This window comes from Rhincodon typus, chromosome 14 (assembly GCF_021869965.1).
Source record: "Rhincodon typus isolate 14 chromosome 14, sRhiTyp1.1, whole genome shotgun sequence".
NCBI classification, from domain to species: domain Eukaryota; kingdom Metazoa; phylum Chordata; class Chondrichthyes; order Orectolobiformes; family Rhincodontidae; genus Rhincodon; species Rhincodon typus.
In genome coordinates, this window is record NC_063345.1 from 1105125 (window position 1) to 1124035 (window position 18911).

Sequence of the window (18911 nt, forward strand, 5' to 3'; positions counted from 1 at the left end):
GTTCTTCCTCCCACCTATCCCCTCCTCCCACCTCAAGCCGCACCTCCATCTCCTACCGACCAACCTCATCCCGCCCCCTTGACCTGTCCGTCCTCCCTGGACTGACCTATCCCCTCCCTAACTCCCCACCTACACTCACCTTTACTGGCTCCATCCCCGCCTCTTCGACCTGTTTGTTTCCTCTCCACCTATCCTCTCCTCTATCCCTCTTCTATCCGCCTCCCACTCTCTCCCTATTTATTTCAAAACCCCCTTCCCCTCCCCCTTTTCTGATGAAGGGTCTAGGCCCGAAACGTCAGCCTCTCTGCTCCTATGATGCTGCTTGGCCTGCTGTGTTCATCCACCCTGCACCTTGTTGTCTCGGATTCTCCAGCATCTGCAGTTCCTACTATCTCTCATGGAGAAGAGAGGCCCCATTTAGAGGAGTTTACCTCGTGTACCAGAAACATTTGTAATGCCATATTGGTTTGGGTGTGAGGAATCGAGTTGTGAGGAAGTTATGCTGCTAGCTGGGGAGGTTATTCACAAGCAAGCCGCTGTTCCGAGCTGTACAGGAGACCGTACCAAATGCAACAGCTCAGGATCTAGTTTAACATGAGTCAGTGCAGTTTGCTGCTGAAAAAACATACAGTAACAAGACAAAAGAAGAAAGGTAGTTCAATCCCGAGGTGGTTCAATGTCATAATCATTTCTGTATTGAAGTGATACAACTCTTAGTCATTGGCCACAACAAAAAGAACACAATCCAGAAAATGTGGAAGCGTTGAAACTGAAACAGATTACTCACACTTGTTTTTAAATCCAACTGGGTCACTTCGAGATAAAAACAGCTTAATCTGGACTTTTAAACAGTGACTTTGAGTAAATAACGTGAAGGAAATTCTCCTAAAGAGGAGAATGGAAATGACAAGCAAAATGTCATCTACTATAACAGATTTTATATCCATCTCACCGACACCAACTCCAGATATTGAAGATGAGCAAGAATTAACAAATTGCCAGAAAGTGTAAACATTCTTCATTAAAACTACTCCCTTCTCTAATACTTTAACAGATGGGTCATTTATTAAGGCTTAAAGACACACAAATGTTAGTTTTGGATATGGGTGTCACTGTCTAGCCAGCATTTATTGCCCGTCCCTAGTTGCTCCCTTGAGAAGGTGGGGGTGAGCTGCCTCCTTGAACTGCTGCAGTCCACATGCTGTAGGTTGACCCACATGTCCTTAGGGAGGGAATTCCAGGATTTTGACACAGTGACAGTGAAGGAATGGCGTTATATATACAAGTCAGTATGGTGAGTGGCTTAGAGGGGAACTTGGAGGTGGTGGTGTTCCCATGTATCTGCTGCCCTTGTCCTCCTTGATGGAAGTGCTCGTGGGTTTGGAAGGTGCTGGGGGCAAGTGAGTCAGGAAGGCTTATTAATTCCCACCCAGATGCCTTTTAAATGTTGTAATTGTACCAGCCTCCGCTACTTCCTCTGGCAGCTCATTCCATACACGCACCACCCTCTGCGTGAAGAAGTTGCCCCTCAGGTCCATTTTAAATCTTTCCCCTCTCACCTTAAACCTATGCCCTCTAGCTTTGGACTCACTCATCCCAGGGAAAAAAGCCTTGTCTATTTATCTTATCCATGACCCTCATGATTTTATAATTCTCTATAAGGTCACCCCTCAGCCTCTGACACTCCGGGGAAAATAGCTCCAGTCTATTCAGCCTCTCCCTATAGCTCAAGCTTTTCAACCCTGGCAATATCCTTGTAAACCTTTTCTGAACGCTTTCAAGTTTAACAATATCCTTCCCGTAACATGGAGACCAGAATTGAATGCAGTATTCCAAAAGTGGCTGAACAAATGTCCTGTACAGCTGCAACATGTCCTCCCAACTCCTGTATTCAATGCACTGACTAATGAAGGCAAGCATACCAAATGCCTTCTTCACCGCCCTGTCTATCTGCGACTCCACTTTCAAGGAACTGTGAACCTGCACTCCAAGGTCCTTTTGTTCAGCAACACTCTCCAGGACCTTACCATTAAGTGTATAAGTCCAGCCCTGATTTGCCTTTCCAAAATGCAGCATTTATCTAAATTAAACTCCATCTGCCACTCCTCGGCCCATCTGATCAAGATCCTGTTGTACTCTGATATAAACTTTTTCACTGTCCACTACACCTCCAAGTTTGGTGCCATCTGCAAACTTACTAACCATACCTCGTATATTCACGTCCAAATCATTTATATAAATGATGAAGACCAGTGAGGAGGATTAACTCTGGAATTACCCTCCCCTTTAAAAATTCCCTTAAAATCTCATTCATTGATCCAGATGAGGTCACCCCTTCTATACCTTGGCATCAATGATGTGTTTGTTTATGTTCCTGTGTATCTCTTTGTGAGGGATTTTGACATTAGGCATGTGACATTTCTCCATTACCATGGGCTGGGAGATAGTTAATTACAATTGAAAGGAGCAGGAGTATGTCAAATTGCAAATTTTCAAACATTTGTTTACAAAAGTAACCAAAACGTGAAAGTTCCTAGACAGCTGTTTGTGGGATCTCACTTGTGTTTGTCGCAGCTAGGCTGAAAAATGGAGAATGTTCTTCAACAGTGACTTTGAGCTCATTCTCAGAGACATGATCAGACAGTATGCAAATATAAATCTTTACCAAATTCACACCTTTAGGGGATAAGCCTATACTTTCATTGGGCCATAAATAGCAGCAAAACCCCAAATGTAAATCTCAACCTTGTATTCACTCTTCAATCAATTACCTCTTTTTATTCATTCATTTTTTTTTTGTTCTTTTGCAGGAAGTATGTGCTGCTGCTAAGGCCCAAACTCATTCGATCCAAAAATCATTCGTGAACTTGGTGGGTTTTTAAGGACAATTAGTAACAGGAGAGCTGTTATAGCATTGATATAGCCACAGCTGCAACAATGGGAGACAACCCATCTCCCTGGAGCATTAACAAACCCACACCTGGGGGTTACTATTCTCTCTAGCCAGTGGGTACTGGCATTCTGAAAGAACTAGCCATTTCATTTCGCTTCTTCTGCTATTTCCCCTTTGTAAATATTTCTCCAATTCTTCTTTCAAATATTCCTGTTAAATCTGCTCCTGCCCCCACCCTGCACCCACTCCTTTCTTTCAGACAGTGTATTCCATGCTGTGTCAAACAATGCACCTCATTTCCAGCAGAAGCAAATTACTGCAGCTGCTGGAATCTGTACTGTGAACAGAAAATGCTGGAGAACACAATGGGTCAGGCAGCATCCACGGAGAGAGAGCGAGCTAACGTTTCAAGTCTAGAAGAGTCAACTAGACTCAAAACATTAGCTTGCTTTTTCTCGATAGAATCTAAAAGGAACTGCGGATGCTGTAAATCAGGAACAAAAACAAAGTTGCTGGAAAAGCTCAGCAGGTCTGGCAGCATCTGTGAAGAGAAATCAGAGTTAATGTTTCGGGACCAGTGACCCTTCCTCAGAATTTCCTCATCAGTTCTAAGGAAGAGTCACTGTACCTGAAACGTTAAATCTGATATTTTTCTTCACAGATGCTGCCAGACCTGCTGAGCTTTTCCAGCAACTTCTGTTTTGGCTTGTGTTCTCTCCATGGATGCTGCCTAACCTGTTGTGATCTCCAGCACATTTTGTTTTCACCTGAATTCCTCTCCCCGCACCACAACCACCCCCGCCATCCCCCCTCCACTTCCTGCCTTGCTGGCATTTTACCTAGCGAACTCACCTGCTGTAATTATTCACACATTCTCAGGGCTTTGTTTAGGTCCTTAGTTGATCTCGTTTCTGTCATCCTGCCTGACATTACAATGTACCTGGAAGTTAACCCTCTGCTCTCTGTCTCTTTATCCTGAGCTCCTTCCTGTAAACCACTTGATCTGGGATATTTTGTGTCGTGTGGAGAATGATCCTGCTGCGTAAGTGCTTCAGCAGTGGCATGTACTTTGAGCCGAAAGGTGAGGTGTCAGTGTGAGTCCCTTTTTCCTCATTCCTCTTGTCCATGTCTGGTTGATAAGCTGCACGAAGCCTGGCTTGCTGAGTGTTCCCTGTGTTTGCCTTGAACAACAGCCTCTAGTTCTCTGCCTTGTGCTGACTGAGGCTGAACATGACCCCACTGCACAGCATCTTGTAACCACGACAGCCACATGAAAATCTGGTGCATCTACATGCTGACATACAGCTAACATCTATATTCTCTTCCTCCTAAGGTTGTCAGGCTTTCACAGAATCTTACAAATGTTTGATTTGTTCAGCAATTACCTTGGTCTCGGGTTACCAGAATTAAACAGAAAATATAACAAGAAAGTAATTAAAAGCTAAAAGTCAATTGGCCAATATTGACGTTACAACTGGGACATCTCCCATCACAAAACCAGAAGATCATTGCACATTGCTTTTCGGTTGCAGTATGTTTATCTGGAGCACAGTGAGTTAAGGATAGGGACATGAAACTTGCTGTAGCTTTGCATCAAGTAATGGGCGCCTGATGCTGCCATTAATAACAAAGATATTTACTGCCTTTACTAATATTAAATAACAACTTGCATTTATAGAACACCTTTAAAAACAAGTGCATTTATGCAGCACTTTTAACCTTGTTACATGTTCCAAGGTCTCACAGCAACATTACCAAATTCAATTGGAAAATGAGCTACAGAAGGGTCTAGGTCCGAAATGTCAGCCTTCCTGCCCCTCTGATGCTGTTTGGCCTGCTGTGTTCATCCAGCTCTACACCTTGTTATCTACAGAACGTAATGTTGGGACTAAAACCTTTCTCTGTCTCAATTCCTCCCTGAGCTGTGAATGTCACTGGCAACACCAAAATGTGCTCTTCCTGAGCACTCTCCCTTCAGCAACAACACGGCCTTTGTCACAGACAGAGCAAGGAGGCAGGGTAGAAATCTACCCACTCCGGAACAGGGATAGAAGGTCCACGGTGCTGGCATGAAGCTGATCGACACAGAACCAGCTTCTCTGGGAATCCAAGTCATTTGGAAAACACACGCTGCTCCATCGAGCTATGGCCAGGGACAGTGGGGGTTCCAAACTGTTTCCATGACATGGCTGACCAGAAACATTTCTGTTTGTACCATGTGCTTTTTGGCATATGTTCGCATGAGTTACAAATTGATGTATAGAGTATATTAGGATACTCCCTGCCTGTCACACTGGGAGCCTGAGGTTCAATTCACTGATAGGGCAGGCTCTTTTTCACTGTAAGGAAGGACACTGGAAGTAGATTTTCGAATTGGAAATCTGTTGCTATGTCAGAGATATGGCATGTATCTTTTGTCTTTGTAATCACTTTCTGCAAACTATCATTCTGTGATTCATATCCCAGTACCCCCAGATCCCTCTGTATCTCAGTCAGCTACAATTTCTCTCCAAGGAAACAGTGTATTCCATTTTGCCTGCCATTGTGAACAATTCACATACTCCATTTCACAATTATTTTGTCTACTCACTTAGCCTGTCTATTTCTCTTTACAGATTCTCTATCTCTTACCTTCCTCTTTGCCTTGGTGTCATCAGCAAATTTAGCCAGAGTACATTCAGTCCCTTTCTTCAAGCCATTGAGGTTGGTGATAAACAGCTGGGGTCCCAGCACTGATCTACATGGCACTCCGTTCCACCACTTCCATCTCTGCCCCCTGAAAATGACTCGAGAGTGCATATTCTGTGTTTGCTGTTAGCTATCCTTCATCCATGTTGGTATTTTACCCTCTACACTGTGTGCAACATACTTCAATGTGGAACATTCTCAAATGTCTTCTTCAAAATCCAAGTACATCATATCGACCAAATATTACTTTGTCAAAAAACTCCAATAAACCAATTAAACACAATTTGCCTTTTCACAAAGCCACGCGCACATTGTGATCTTCAAAGTGTCCTGCTATGACTCAGAGGTATCGAGTCATTAGGCACAGAAACAGACCCTTTGGTCCAATCAGTCCGTGTCAACCATAATCCCAAACTAAACTAATCCCACCTGCCTGTGCTTGGCCCATATCCCTCCAAATCGTTCTTATTCATGTACTTATCCAAATGTCTTTTAAACGTTGCAACTGTACCCGCATCTACCACTTCCTCTGGAAGTTTGTTCCACACACAAACTGTATTAAAAAATTTGCCCCGCATGTCTTTTTCTAAGTCTTTCTCCTCTCACTTTAAAATTATGTCCCGTGGTCTTGCCATTCACCTTATCTGTACCCCTCATGATTTTATAAATGTCTACAGGGTCACTCCTCAGCCTCCTATGCTCCAGTGAAAACAGTCCCAGCCTTTCCTTATAGCTGAATCCCTCCATTCCTGGCAACATCCTGGTAAATCTTTTCTGAACCCTCACCAGCTCAATAATATACTTCTTATAATACGGTGACCAGAACTGGACATAGTATTCCAGCAGAGGCATCAGCAAAGTCCTGTACAACCTTAACATAACGTTCCAACTCCTATACTCAAAGGACTGAGCAATGAAGGCAAGTGTGCTAAATGCCTTTTTAACCACGCTGTCATCCTGTGAACACAACTTTCAAAGGATTATGTACCTGAACCCCTAGGTCTCTCTGTTCTACACTACCCAAGGCCCTACTTTTAATTGTATTAGTCCTGCCCTTGTTTGTTTTACCAAAATGCAATACCTCGCATTTATCCAAATTAAACTCTATCTGCCACTCTTCAGCCCATAGACCCAATTGTTCAAGATCTCTTTGTGATCTTAGATAACGAAACTTCTTTAATAATGGATCTCACCAGCTTCACTGTGACAGCTTCACACTTTATTGTAACTGGCCTGTAGTTTCTTGTTCTCTGCCTCCCTCCTTTCTGGAGTTAAACAATTTTAGAAGGTTATACCCAATGCATCCACTATCTGTGTCATCACTTCTTTGAAGAGTTTTGAATGTAGATCATCTGGCCTTAGGAATTCTCAGCTTTAGGTCTGAATTGTCTTCTCTTTACACTAGTGATGGTGTATTTTATGTCCATCACTCCCTATCACCACTTCATTCTCAATTGTCTGCGATATTTTCTAAGTGTTCTTGAGAGAATTATGCTGCCAATTCCCCAAGCTCACTCTCACAATGTGCAACATTAACTGTGGTTAGCTTGTTTCAATTCATTCAAGGGTCTCGCTGGCTGGGCCCAGCATTTATTACCCATCCCTAGTTGCTCCTTGAGAAGGTGGTGGTGAGCTGACTTCTTGAACCACTGCAGTCCATGTGCTGTGGATTGACACATAATGTCCTCTAGGAGGGAATTCCAGGATCTTGACCCAGTGACAGTAAAGGAACAGCGGTATATTCCCAAGTCAGGATGGTGAGTGTCTTGGAGGGGAACTTGCAGGGGGTGGTGTTCCCATGTATCTACTGCCCTTGTCCTTCTAGATTGAAGTGCCTGTCAGTTTGAAAGGTGCTGTCTGAGGATCTTTGGTGAATTTCTGCCGTGCATCTTGTAGATGATACACATTGCTGCTACTGAGGGTTGGTGTTGGAGGGAGTGATTATTTCTGGATGTGATGCCAATTAAGCAACTGCTTTGTCCTGGATGGTGTCAAACTGCTTGAGTGTTGTTGGAGCTGCCCCCATCTAAGCATTGAATTTCAAGTGGCAATGGTTAAATTCTCTCCTGTTCAAGATTGCCTGACATTTGTGTGGCGTGAATGTCACTTGCCACTTGTCAGCCCAAACCTGGATATTGTCCAGATCTTATTGCATTTGCACACAGACTGCTTCAGTATCTGAGGAGTCACAAACGGTGCTGAACATTGAGCAATCATTGGCGAACATCTCTACCTCTGACCTGATGATCGTTTCTAATTCAGATACATGTAGATACTTGGACAATATGTTTTCACTTTATGAGCTAGCTTTCACTCATACTCTGCTTTCTACCATTTTAGATTATTTTTGGTGATTCATAAAGTCTTTCCAATCTTGACTTATCACTAATCTTTGCAGATTTGTATAGTGTTTCTTTCAATCTGATACAATCCTGAACTTCTTTATTGAGGCACAGATGATGTATCAGTCTTGAAGAGACTCACTAAGATACATTTTTGCTTGAAGTTTTTAAATATCTCCTTAAGAGACTGCCACTACATTTCTACTGATTCACCTTTTAATGTTATTCACCATATCTGCCTTTGTAGATTCATAGTTACCTTTATTTAATTTCCAATCACTAGTCATGGACCCACACTTCTTCCTTTCAAACTGATCATAAAAGTCTATGATGTTGTGATTGTTGTCATCTAAAGGTTCCTTCAGCATGAGTTTCTTCTTCGTTATTCATGTGATGTTGCTGACCACATCAGTATTTCACAAACACTCTGCATCAGTATTCACACAGGAGAAGGGCATAGTGGATGGTAAGTCTCAGGATGGTTTGATATTCTGGGGCTTGTTTATATAAAAAAGGAGCAGGTGTTAGGTGTTTTGAAAAATGTTAAGATAGACAAGTCCTGAGGACCTGAGGGAGGTGAGGGAGGAAATTGTTGGGGCCTCGTAGGAAATCTTTGTATCCTCTTTAGACACAGGAGAGGTCCCAGAGGGCTGGAGATTTTTTTTTCTATTCACTCATGGGATGAGGGCATTCCTGGCTAAACCAGCATTAGTTGCCCATCCCTAAATCCCAAAAGGACAGTTAGGAGTCAACCATATTGCTGCGGGTCTGGAGTCACATGTAGGCCAGACCAGATAAGGATGGCAGTTTCCTTCCTTAAAGGACATTAGTGAACCCAGAATTGTTTTTCCAATAAATGACAATGGATTCACAGTCATCATTAGATTCTTAATCTCAGATTTTTATTGAATTCAAATTCCACCATCTGCCATGGCAGGATTTGAACCTTGGTCCCCAACACAAGCAGTCCTGGATTACTCATTCAGTAACATTACCAATGTTGATTAATCTTGCCTCATTGTACATTACCAGGATTAAGGGTAGCTTGCTGCTTGGTTAACTGTAAAATGTATTGAATACACTCTCTGGTTATGTTTTCACATTATCACAAGGGAATGAAAGATTATCGGGGACGTGCAGGAATGTAGAGTTGACGTTAAAATCAGATCAGCCATAATCTTATTGAATGGGGGAGTAGGCCCGAAAGGCTGAGTGGCCTGTTCTTGTTCCTTGTTCAGATGTTCGAACCTCCTGCAATCAGCTTCTCCCAATCTCCATCGAGATTGAAGTCAGCCACAATTATTGTGGCACATTCCTTACATGGCCCATTTATTTTTTCCTGTACACTTTGTCGTACAGTGTCATGATTCTTAGGGAACTCTATAATCTGAGCCACAGGTTACCACGTCACTGAGGTTTCTCTACCCAAACTGATTCCATATCAACAAGTTAAAGGTCACCTCTCGAACTGAACTAATTGCGTCTCAATTAGCAGACAGACCCCCACCATCTTCTCTGTGTTCTGTCATTTTGACCATCAAATAATCTTCAATATTCAGACATAACAGAACTCTAATAACACCTCAAAAGCCTATCACTGTCTGTGAAATTCCTTGCAAATATGTGAAAGGTGCTATAGAAATGCAGGTTTTCTTTACTTTGACAAAGGCATAATCCCTTTTAAAAATAAACGAGATCGGGTCCACATGAAAATAGCAAATCAAATGAAGCCAGGGGATTGGAATCTTATATTGTTAGCAATCCTTGCTCTTTGTTCATACTATTAAGTATCATATTCCTCTCCTGGTTGCAACTCATAGTTTAAGGGCTCCCCACATCCTGTAGTAATTTCAGATGCCTTGCTTTGTTTGTGCTCTGCACATTTCTGTGGTAAACCCACAGCTGGGTGTATTAAAGCAGGACATTCATAGAAGGGAATTAAAATTTTTACAATGTCATTGCTGTACATTGACAGTGAAATGCTGTCATCTTAGTCAAAGGAAGTGTCATATTGGAATGTACGCGCAGAACAGAATTTTGCTAAGTGTTAACTGCCAGGCATCAGGTGAAACTCAGGGGGCACAAGCAAATTCACAGAAGTAACATTTACGAAGCATTTTTAAATTAGCAATTCCTCACAAATCATCTCTCAAGACAATAGCTGACCAAATTTGTCATTGTGTTAAAAAAAAAGTCACATTAGCACAGACAACCAAAGGTCGGTCAGTGATGGGATTTAGGGAGCACCAAGAGGTTTAAAGAGAGAATTCCAGAGCTTGGGCTCCAGGGCAGTTCTGATGTCAATGGTACAGAGAGTAAAATCTGGGCTGCTCAAGGGAAAGAGAGGACCCCTCTGAGTTCAGACAATGGTAGAGGGGCTGGGTGATAGCTCACAGAATAGACGGTAAGATCCTGGAAGGATTTGATGGGGGGATTAAAAATGTTTAAAGTGAAAGATGCTAAAGTAAGTCAAATCTCAGCTAAATATTCATTTTGTTCAAGTGTCAGTATGCAGTGCTTCATTTAGATACAAGGCAAAGGGAGTACATATTGAACAATAGGACCCGAGGAACAACTGAGGATCAGAGGGCCATTGGTATGTGTGTCTACAGATCCTTAGAAGCAGCTACACCTACAGATTAGGTGATCAAGAAGACATATTCTCATGAAAAGGTATAAAATTCTAACAGGACTAAACAGGGTGAACACAGGAAGGATGTTCCCGATGACCAGGGGAGTCCAGAACCAGGGGGCCAAAGTCTAAAGATTATGGGGTAGGCCATTATTTACTGGGATGAGGAGAAACGTCTTCACCCAGAGAGTGGGAAGCCTGTGGAATTCTCTGCCACAGAAAGTGGTTCAGAACATTTTGTGTTTTGCAGAAGGAGTTAGGTAGCTTTTAGTGTTAAAGGGATCAAAGGACATGGAGGGAAAGCAGGAACAGAGTTGGATGATCATGTTGAATGGTGGAACTTGCTCAAGGGGCAGAATGGCCTACTTTCTAGTTTCTGTGTTTCTAAAAATGGTCTGCACTCATACCCTGTCCTCCCTTCCACCACCCCCTCCACCTCCCCTCCCCTCCTCTCCCCCCTCCACCTCCCCGTCCCCCTCCCCTCCCCGTCCCCCTCCCACCCCCTCCACCCCCACCACAACTCTCCCACACCCCCTCTGCCCCATGTACATGTGGCTCACAGACACCTCAGGTAATCACAGGTAAACCTGGGAGTGTTTGAACTGATTTACAGTCACTCTTTATCCCAAGAAAGGAAAGTCCCTGTCTCTATCCTCATTGCCCAGGGTTGCTCCATTGGATTGGTCTGCACTAGTGGGTAAAATGCAGCAGTGTGTTTGCAATTGCCTTCTGCAGGATGTCTGACCAGGAGATTCTTCCACTCATCCTGCCTACCATCCGGCAAGTTAGAAGGATCTTCAGGCTGAGAATCCAGGTTTTTGGTGACATTGCCAATGCATCCTGTTTACAAATCCTGGTTTGGATCTCAAACTCACAATATCCATTTTTCCTCTGTTATGATCTGGATCCCACAGCAGGAAAGGCCAGTGGGACAAATTCACTCGGAGCTTTCCAAAGGATGATGGATAAATACTCGAGTGGGAAAAATTTACAGGATTATAGGAATTAGGTAGATTGTTCTAAAAGGCACAGCTACAATTTCAATGATATTACTCTACAATTCCCAGATTCTTTCCCAGTAAATAACTGATCACTGACCAAATGATCCTGTGTTATTAGTGGAATCTATTCAGCCTGTCATGTCTGTGCTAGCCTTTGGGACAAAGATTCACTGAGTGCCATTCCTCTGTCTTCTCACCACAGACTTGGGGAAGGCTTCCTTTTCAGATAATGATTCCATTCCTTTTTGAAAGCCTTGATTGAACCTGCCTCCAGCATACTCTCAGACAGCACGTTCCAGACCCTAATCCTAACTCCGGCTCCTAATCGTAATTCCAGATCCCATCCACTCCCTGTGAAACCCTTTCTCCCCATTCTCCTTGTCATTTTCCTTTGCCAATTAACCTAAAGCTGTATCCATTGGTTCTCAAAGTTCCCACAAAAAGGGAACACCTTCTCTGCCCAGAGACTCTGCCCAGACCCCTCATAATTTTGATCAAATTTCCTCTCAATCTTCTCACAGGAGACCAGTCTCAGTGCCTCCAATCAATTCAGGCTATTTGTGTTTCCTGCGCCCTATTTGATGCTGTCACACCTTTCCTAATGTGCAGCTCCTACCCTCCAAGAACCAAGTTAAATGTTGCAGTGGAGGCTGAGCCAGTGTTTTGGTTTGGAAGATAGTGGAAATCTCCCTCGCAGATACCAGTAAAACTCAGCACCCTCCTGTAGGTGCCTGGAGGCGAACCTACCCTGATATTGACGAAATGTATTCGGTATTGACCTTGTTGGAAGTGTAATTTCTCCATCAGTGTTTTAGAAGAAGCTGCGCAATGAAATTGGGCACATTGACACCATTAACTAAGGGGATATGAACTCAACTCTCTACAAGAGTGCACTGACAGTCAGCAAAGATTACCTTAGTAAGTGGTAATGTGGGTGTTCCAGTTGCAAGTTCTCTGGTTCAGAAAAGATGCGTAAAACAAACATGAAAATCGAATGAAGAAGCTGCGGGGAGAAAGAAGATGCAGACACTACTTTTAGGTTTTGAAATGTTGGACCTCTCACTGCAACTTTTCAGCTGTTTTGACATCACAAAGATTGAAAAGTAAAAATCTTGCTTGGAAATAAGTTTGGAAACAAATCATCCTGTAAATGGGAAAAGAGTAACTTTACAAACTAAAAAAGGTTAGAAATAGACAAATAACTAATACAGGAAATACCAGTTGATGAAGAGATTAACTTCGAGTATTGGTTTCAAACAACAGAACTGGATTAAAGTGGCGACTAAGACAAGAGATCCTGTTTCATGTGATCTAGTGAGTGGGGAAACTGAAGGTGAACATTGAAGGAAGAGAAGAGGGGTTTGCTGCCACCAGCTACTCTGTAAAACCTGACCACGCCGAAACATATTTTCCAGGCAGGAAGTGTGGGGTTGGAGAACGGTGCCGTGTGCTGTATAACTTGGTGAGTTTCCTGAAAGGTGTGAGATGACAAGAGATTGAATGCTGCGCAGAGGTCACTCCAGTCTGAGAGAGGGCACTGTTTTCACTGTCTCTGCAGCCGTTGAGAACATGAACGAAGCATCAAGCAAGTCTCCGGAGGAGCAGAGAGCTGGCCAGCAGCAAGCCTCTTTAGCAGTGCGAGCCTTCATCTACCTTCTGGCTGCTTTCCTGCTCGCTCATATGGTCTCAAGCGCTTTACTGTATGTCTACTTCTCAATCAAACTGCAGAAGGTGAGAGAAAAGGGGCCAGAGCTTCTGCCCAACTGTTAGATTTACAGCTGAGCTCTCTCAGGTCAACCCAACCGTCTGTCTTTAATATTCTGTCCCTGTCTACAGTTGGATATTGTAAAAAATTTTCTAAATTCAGGGAAATTAAACCGAAATCCCCAATGGTGATCTATGTAAAACTATTTTGGGAGTTTATCTTTAAAAAAAATCCAGGAAAATGCTGAACTTGCTATTCGGGATAATGGAGCTTTTTTTTGAATAGTTCATGCTGGATTACCCCGATACCAAAACTTTCCCTCCTTGTGGAGGTTTATTGGAGACACAGCAGACTAAAGATTCTATCTGAGGGTATATTAGAGGAGAAACTCAGGAAGGTAAGGGATTGGGTGCGATGGGTTACACTGAGGGGCTGTCACTCTCGCTCTGTCCTTTCAACATTCCCCGCATCAATGGACTTGTTTATATGTTGTTCCTTTTTTTCATTTCCCAAAAGGTTCAGGACATAATGAGCACGGAACCAGAGTATATGTTCCTGCAGATTCTAAAAAAGTGTGAAAGTAAGGATCAGATCGAGAAGAACAAACATTTCTGTGAAGGAGGAAGATCACGGTTCCAGCACTTCTTAAAGGTAAAGACATCACATTTCATCCAACATAGACCAACTTTCTAGTGATTGAAAATGACCTGTTTCTTGTACAAATGGTTCCATTAGTGTGATCACCATGTCAATCTTTAGCTATGTCTAAATTCGGTGATTTAAAGTAGGTCAACTGCACAAAAGCAGAACTATTTGCAAGATTAGGACCACCATTTTAAACATTGAATGGAATTCATGGGTTTCATTCTTCAGTTAGTCCACCAGGAAATTATGGTGTTCTGCTAGTTCTGAAGATGTAGAATTAACAGTGGACAGAATTCAGACCAGTAAATGTGTTAGTAAGAACACCAGGGGCAACATTTCAATTCTGTCGGAGCTGTGTGTTGTACAGAGGCTGGTTAGAGAGGGTAAAAGAATGGCCTGTAAGATTGTGGAGCCAGGGATCTGGGAGCTGCAGGGTCTGGGGGAATGTCAATTGGAGATGGGGAGGGTGATGAGCTGTAGGAGATTTTAAAATTATAGTCTCTTACTTTCTTATAATGTTGGACACATTTTATAAAACCTTGTTCCAGGGAAGAAATGCTTCAATGAGAGACTTGGTGAATTGTTTAGTATTGCGGGTGACTGCTGGTGCAGCGTTAAGGGAGTCACAGGGAGGCATCATTCCCCTTGGTGGACAGGGTGGGAGTGGTGCAGAGAGGTGGAAGATCATTCCTCCTTCAACTAACTTCACCAAAACCACAAAGAGCTGGTACCACATCTAGCTCTTCCTGGAGCACTGCCTAACCTCTGTAAGCACACATTGTGCTCCTTCCCAGCTGTAAGTCTAGGATGTGTCTGAGGCACAGCAAGGTGCCATACAAACTCAAGGCTTCCCCATGTGGACTGGGATGAGTTTGATTCAACAACAAGCAGAGAACTTTAGGATGACACAGAATTTTAAAAACACTGTTTGCTTTATCAAGGGGTGGATTGTAAAAGGAATCTTGACTCTGAAGTTGGTGTAAGTTATTTTTCAGCATCAAAGAAGGATCACACAGACTGAGAGTGCAATGGGATAAATAACCTCATTTCTGCCCTTTCTCAAATAAAAGCCAAATCCTGCCACTGCTGCAAATCTAAAAGAAGTACAGAGAGTGCTGGAGCTGGTCTGGCAGTGTGTGTGGATCTGGGAGATGCTGCAGGACCTGCTGAGCTTCTCCAGCATTCTCTGTCCCTGACTCCATGCTTCCTCATACTCATGGTGTTTTTCTCCTGTTTCAGTACCTAGTGAACAACACTGAAGAACAACAACACCATGAAGATCCAAGACAAGAAATGCAGATAGGTAACTCCCAGCTCATCCCACTCTCTTATTCCTGACAATTTAACATATGCTTCACAAAGGAGTCTACAGAATGTAGACAAGGCCCAAAATGACAAATTCTCCATCAATAAGATGGGTTTATGATTTCATTTCTGAAAATGTCCACTAACTAATGGATATTGGGATGAACTTGGTGCTAAGCTGCCTCACTGTGGCCTGGTCTAATGATGTAGGCACTTTGTTAAAGCAATCAAAAAGGCAACGGTAAACTGATGAAATATAAGGACAGATACAAAGTAGAGATTTATAAGACATCATCTTTTTAATAACAGTGTAACTTATCAAAATAAACCTAAAGAGTGGTGTGTGGGTGTGTGTGTGGGTGTGTGTATGGGTGTGTGGGTGAGTGTGTGTGTGTGGGTGTGTGGGTGTGTGGGTGGGTGTGTGGGTGTGTGAGAGAGAGAGAGTGTGTGGGTGTGTGTGTGTGTGTGTGTGTGTGGGTGTGTGGGCGTGGGTGGGTGCGTGTGTGAGAGTGTGCGAGTGTGAGAGAGAGAGAGAGTGTGTGGGTGTGAATGTGCGAGTGTGAGAGTGGGTGTGTGTGTGTGTGTGTGGTTGTGAGTGTGTGTGTGTGAGAGTGTGCGAGAGAGAGAGTGTGTGGGTGTGTGTGTGAGTGTGTGAGTGTGTGAGTGTGTGGGTGTGTGTGTGTGTGGGTGGGTGTGTGTGTGAGAGTGTGCGAGTGTGAGAGAGAGAGATTGTGTGGGTGTGAGTGTGTGTGTGTGAGAGAGAGTGGGTGTGTGTATGTGTGTGGGTGGGTGGGTGGGTGTGTGGAAGTGGGAGGCATATCTTAAACAGATTCCACCACTGTCCAAGCCTGCAGCCAGGGATTCAGCCTGGAATGGGTTGTCCGAGTGTGGTGTGTTGGTAATGCTGGTGTCTCGGAACAAGTGCACTCACTGTCTGACTGACTTCATAGAATGTTGTAGTGGGAGATGGAAACTCTCCTCTTTGTGAGGCAGCCTTGGGTTTAATATAACTGACTAACTTATTCAGACATAACAAGGTGTAGAGCTGGATGAACACAGCAGGTCAAGCAGTATCAGAGGAGCAGAAAGGCTGACGTTTCAGGCCTAGACCCTTCTTCAGAAAAGACCTAGACCCTTTGTGAAGAAGGGTCCAGGCCTGAAACGTCAGCCTTCCTGCTCCTCTGATGCTGCTTGGCCTGCTGTGTTCATCCAGCTCTACACCTTGTTAGCTCAGATTCTCCAGCATCTGCAGTTCCTACCATCTCTGAAACTTATTCAGACAGTGGGTATCAGTGTGAAGTCACAGACAAGTCAGAACAGCTAAATGCAGCAAATATCTTTTAATTCATTCCAACACTTTGATGAAGGATTTGTGTTTTATGACAGCCCTAGTTTGCAATTGCCTTATTTTAACTGAATTCAAAATCTCCAACAGCCAATGGGAGGAGTTGTACTGGATCAGGATAAGATCCAAGTCACAACTGTCCTCTCAGAAACATTAGAAACATTTTCAAAAGCCTCACTAACTGATTGCAGGAGAGAATTGTTTCCTAAATTAATCACCAGTGAAATGTAAAGGCAGAGAGTGGCTGCTTCAGCTGGGGTTTAGAAACCTGCTTTGATCTCAGGGATAAATTAAACTCTCAGCTCAGTTACAGTCAGAAAGCCAAGTCGCTGCATGTTGCAGATTATGGCTGTCAGCATTGCCACTTCACCCACCAAGAAACTCAAACTGAAGAAACAGGTTCAGAAACCATAAAGCCACTGTGAGAAAGCCATAAGGGTAATGTGTGATCTGTGCTAGATAATCAGGGGCCCTTCCGATTCAGGGGAAAGACCAAATGTCTTTACTTTACTGATGGAGTCTACATCAATTGTGTATTAACTTTTGATTTGTTCATGGGATATGGGCAGCACTGGCAAGGCAGCATTTAGTGCCTCTTCCCAGTTGCTCTGTAATGCAACAGTAACTTCCAAAAGGAAATTGGATAAATGTTAATGAAAAGGAATTCTCTCCCGGGCTAACAGGGAAGGTAAGGGCTGTGGAGCTAATCGTACTCTAAAGATCCAGCTCATTCACAATGGAATGAATGGCCTCTTTCCGTTATACATGATTCTGTACCTTTGGTAAATTGAAATTAGACATTGGTCTAATTTGCTTTTGCCTGATCACTTTCATTCCTAAATGTTTGTTGCAGTTTTATGTACTTCAGCTGCCTGTTTCAGAGTATCAGCTTTGCCAAAACCACCTTTCCGAATGCCACACAGTCACGTTAAGAAAGGTGATGGTTGACTGGTCAGTCATTTCTCAGCCCGATCAGTTTGAGATATTACATAGTACTTCCCTAAAATGCCGATATATCACATTTAGAGCTGGCAATATATCACATATAGAGCTGGCAATATAGCACATACAGAGCAGAAGCTCGTTGTAATGTTGGTAGTTGCTAAGATCTGATCTCTTACCCTCTAGAACGTTAATGTTTTTTGTTTGTGCACACAATGTAGCTCAATACGTTGCTTCCTTCCAACTTCCTCTTTCATGTATATTGTGGCAACATTTCAGTGCAGCAGGATTCTGCTGTTAATGGTGAGCACTGGAAATAATATTTTGTACACATTGATGACTGTAGCCTTTGATCAATTTGTTAGCACACACGCATCTGAGCTGGAAGTGTGGGTTCAGGTCCCACTCTCTAGATTTAAACAGAAGATCCAGATTGATACTCCAGTGAGGGGATATGTACTGTTCCTCCCTCTCAGCTAGAACCTCTTTAAGAGGAGCAAGGGAGTTAACGCTGATGTCCTCGACTATAGTAATCCCTAATGAACATTGTTAATACTCTAATCTGGTCACTTCCACAATGTTGTTGGTGGGAACTTGCTGTGTGTAAACTGGCTGCTATGCTTCCAGCATTATAGCAATGTCTACATTTAAAAAAGTACTTTACTTCCTTCTTATTCACTCATGGGACATGGGTGTTGCTGGCTGGGCCAGTATTTGTTGCCTGTCCCTAGTTGCCCCCTTGAGAAGGTGCTGGTGAGCTTCCTTCTTGAACCGTTGCAGTCCACGTGCTGTAGGTTGACCCATGATGCCCTTAGGGAGGGAATTCCAGGATTTGGACCCAATGACACTGAACGAATGGTGATATATTTCCAAGTGAGGATGGAGAGTGACTTGGAGGGGAACTTGCAGGGTTTGGTGTTCTCATATATCTGCTGCCCTTGTCCTTCTCGATGGAAGTGATCATGGGTTTGGAAAATGCTGTCAGAGACTGTGTAAAAAGTATTTGGCACATCATACGCCACAGATATACAAATATTTTTCTATTTATTTATGAAGCACAAGGACAACAATGGCTTGTTGAAATGGCACAGACTAAAAATAGAAACTATTCCATGCTACACAATCAGTAATCAAAGAATTCTTTAGTTCTTTTAATACTGGTGATGTGTGTGTGTGTGTGTGTGTGTGTGTGTGTGTGTGTGTGTGTGTGTGTGTGTACGTGTGTGTACGTGTGTGTGTGTGTGTGTGTGTGTGTGTATGTGAGAGTGTGGGAGTACGTGAGGGTGTGTGTGTGGGTGGGTAGGGTGGTGGTACGGTGAGGGGAAGGTGGAGGGTGGGTGTTCAGAGAAAGTATGGTGGAGGGGGAGGAGGTGGGGTGGGTGTGAGAGAGGGGATGGGGGGGGGGAGGGGGGG

The 18911-nt window shown here is 43.4% G+C and overlaps 1 protein-coding gene across 1 annotated transcript in view; it reads left to right on the forward strand.

Annotated features, from left to right (window-relative positions):
• The first annotated feature begins 12917 nt into the window (after window positions 1-12917).
• Window positions 12918-18911, forward strand: part of LOC109924650 (CD40 ligand-like) — a 12229-nt gene continuing 6235 nt past the window's right edge. Inside the window, exons 1-3 of the mRNA XM_048605210.1 lie at window positions 12918-13287; window positions 13778-13912; window positions 15146-15209. Of these exons, the coding sequence (XP_048461167.1) occupies window positions 13057-13287; window positions 13778-13912; window positions 15146-15209 (430 nt within the window). The 5' untranslated portion in view covers window positions 12918-13056. The remainder of the gene's footprint in view (window positions 13288-13777; window positions 13913-15145; window positions 15210-18911) is intronic.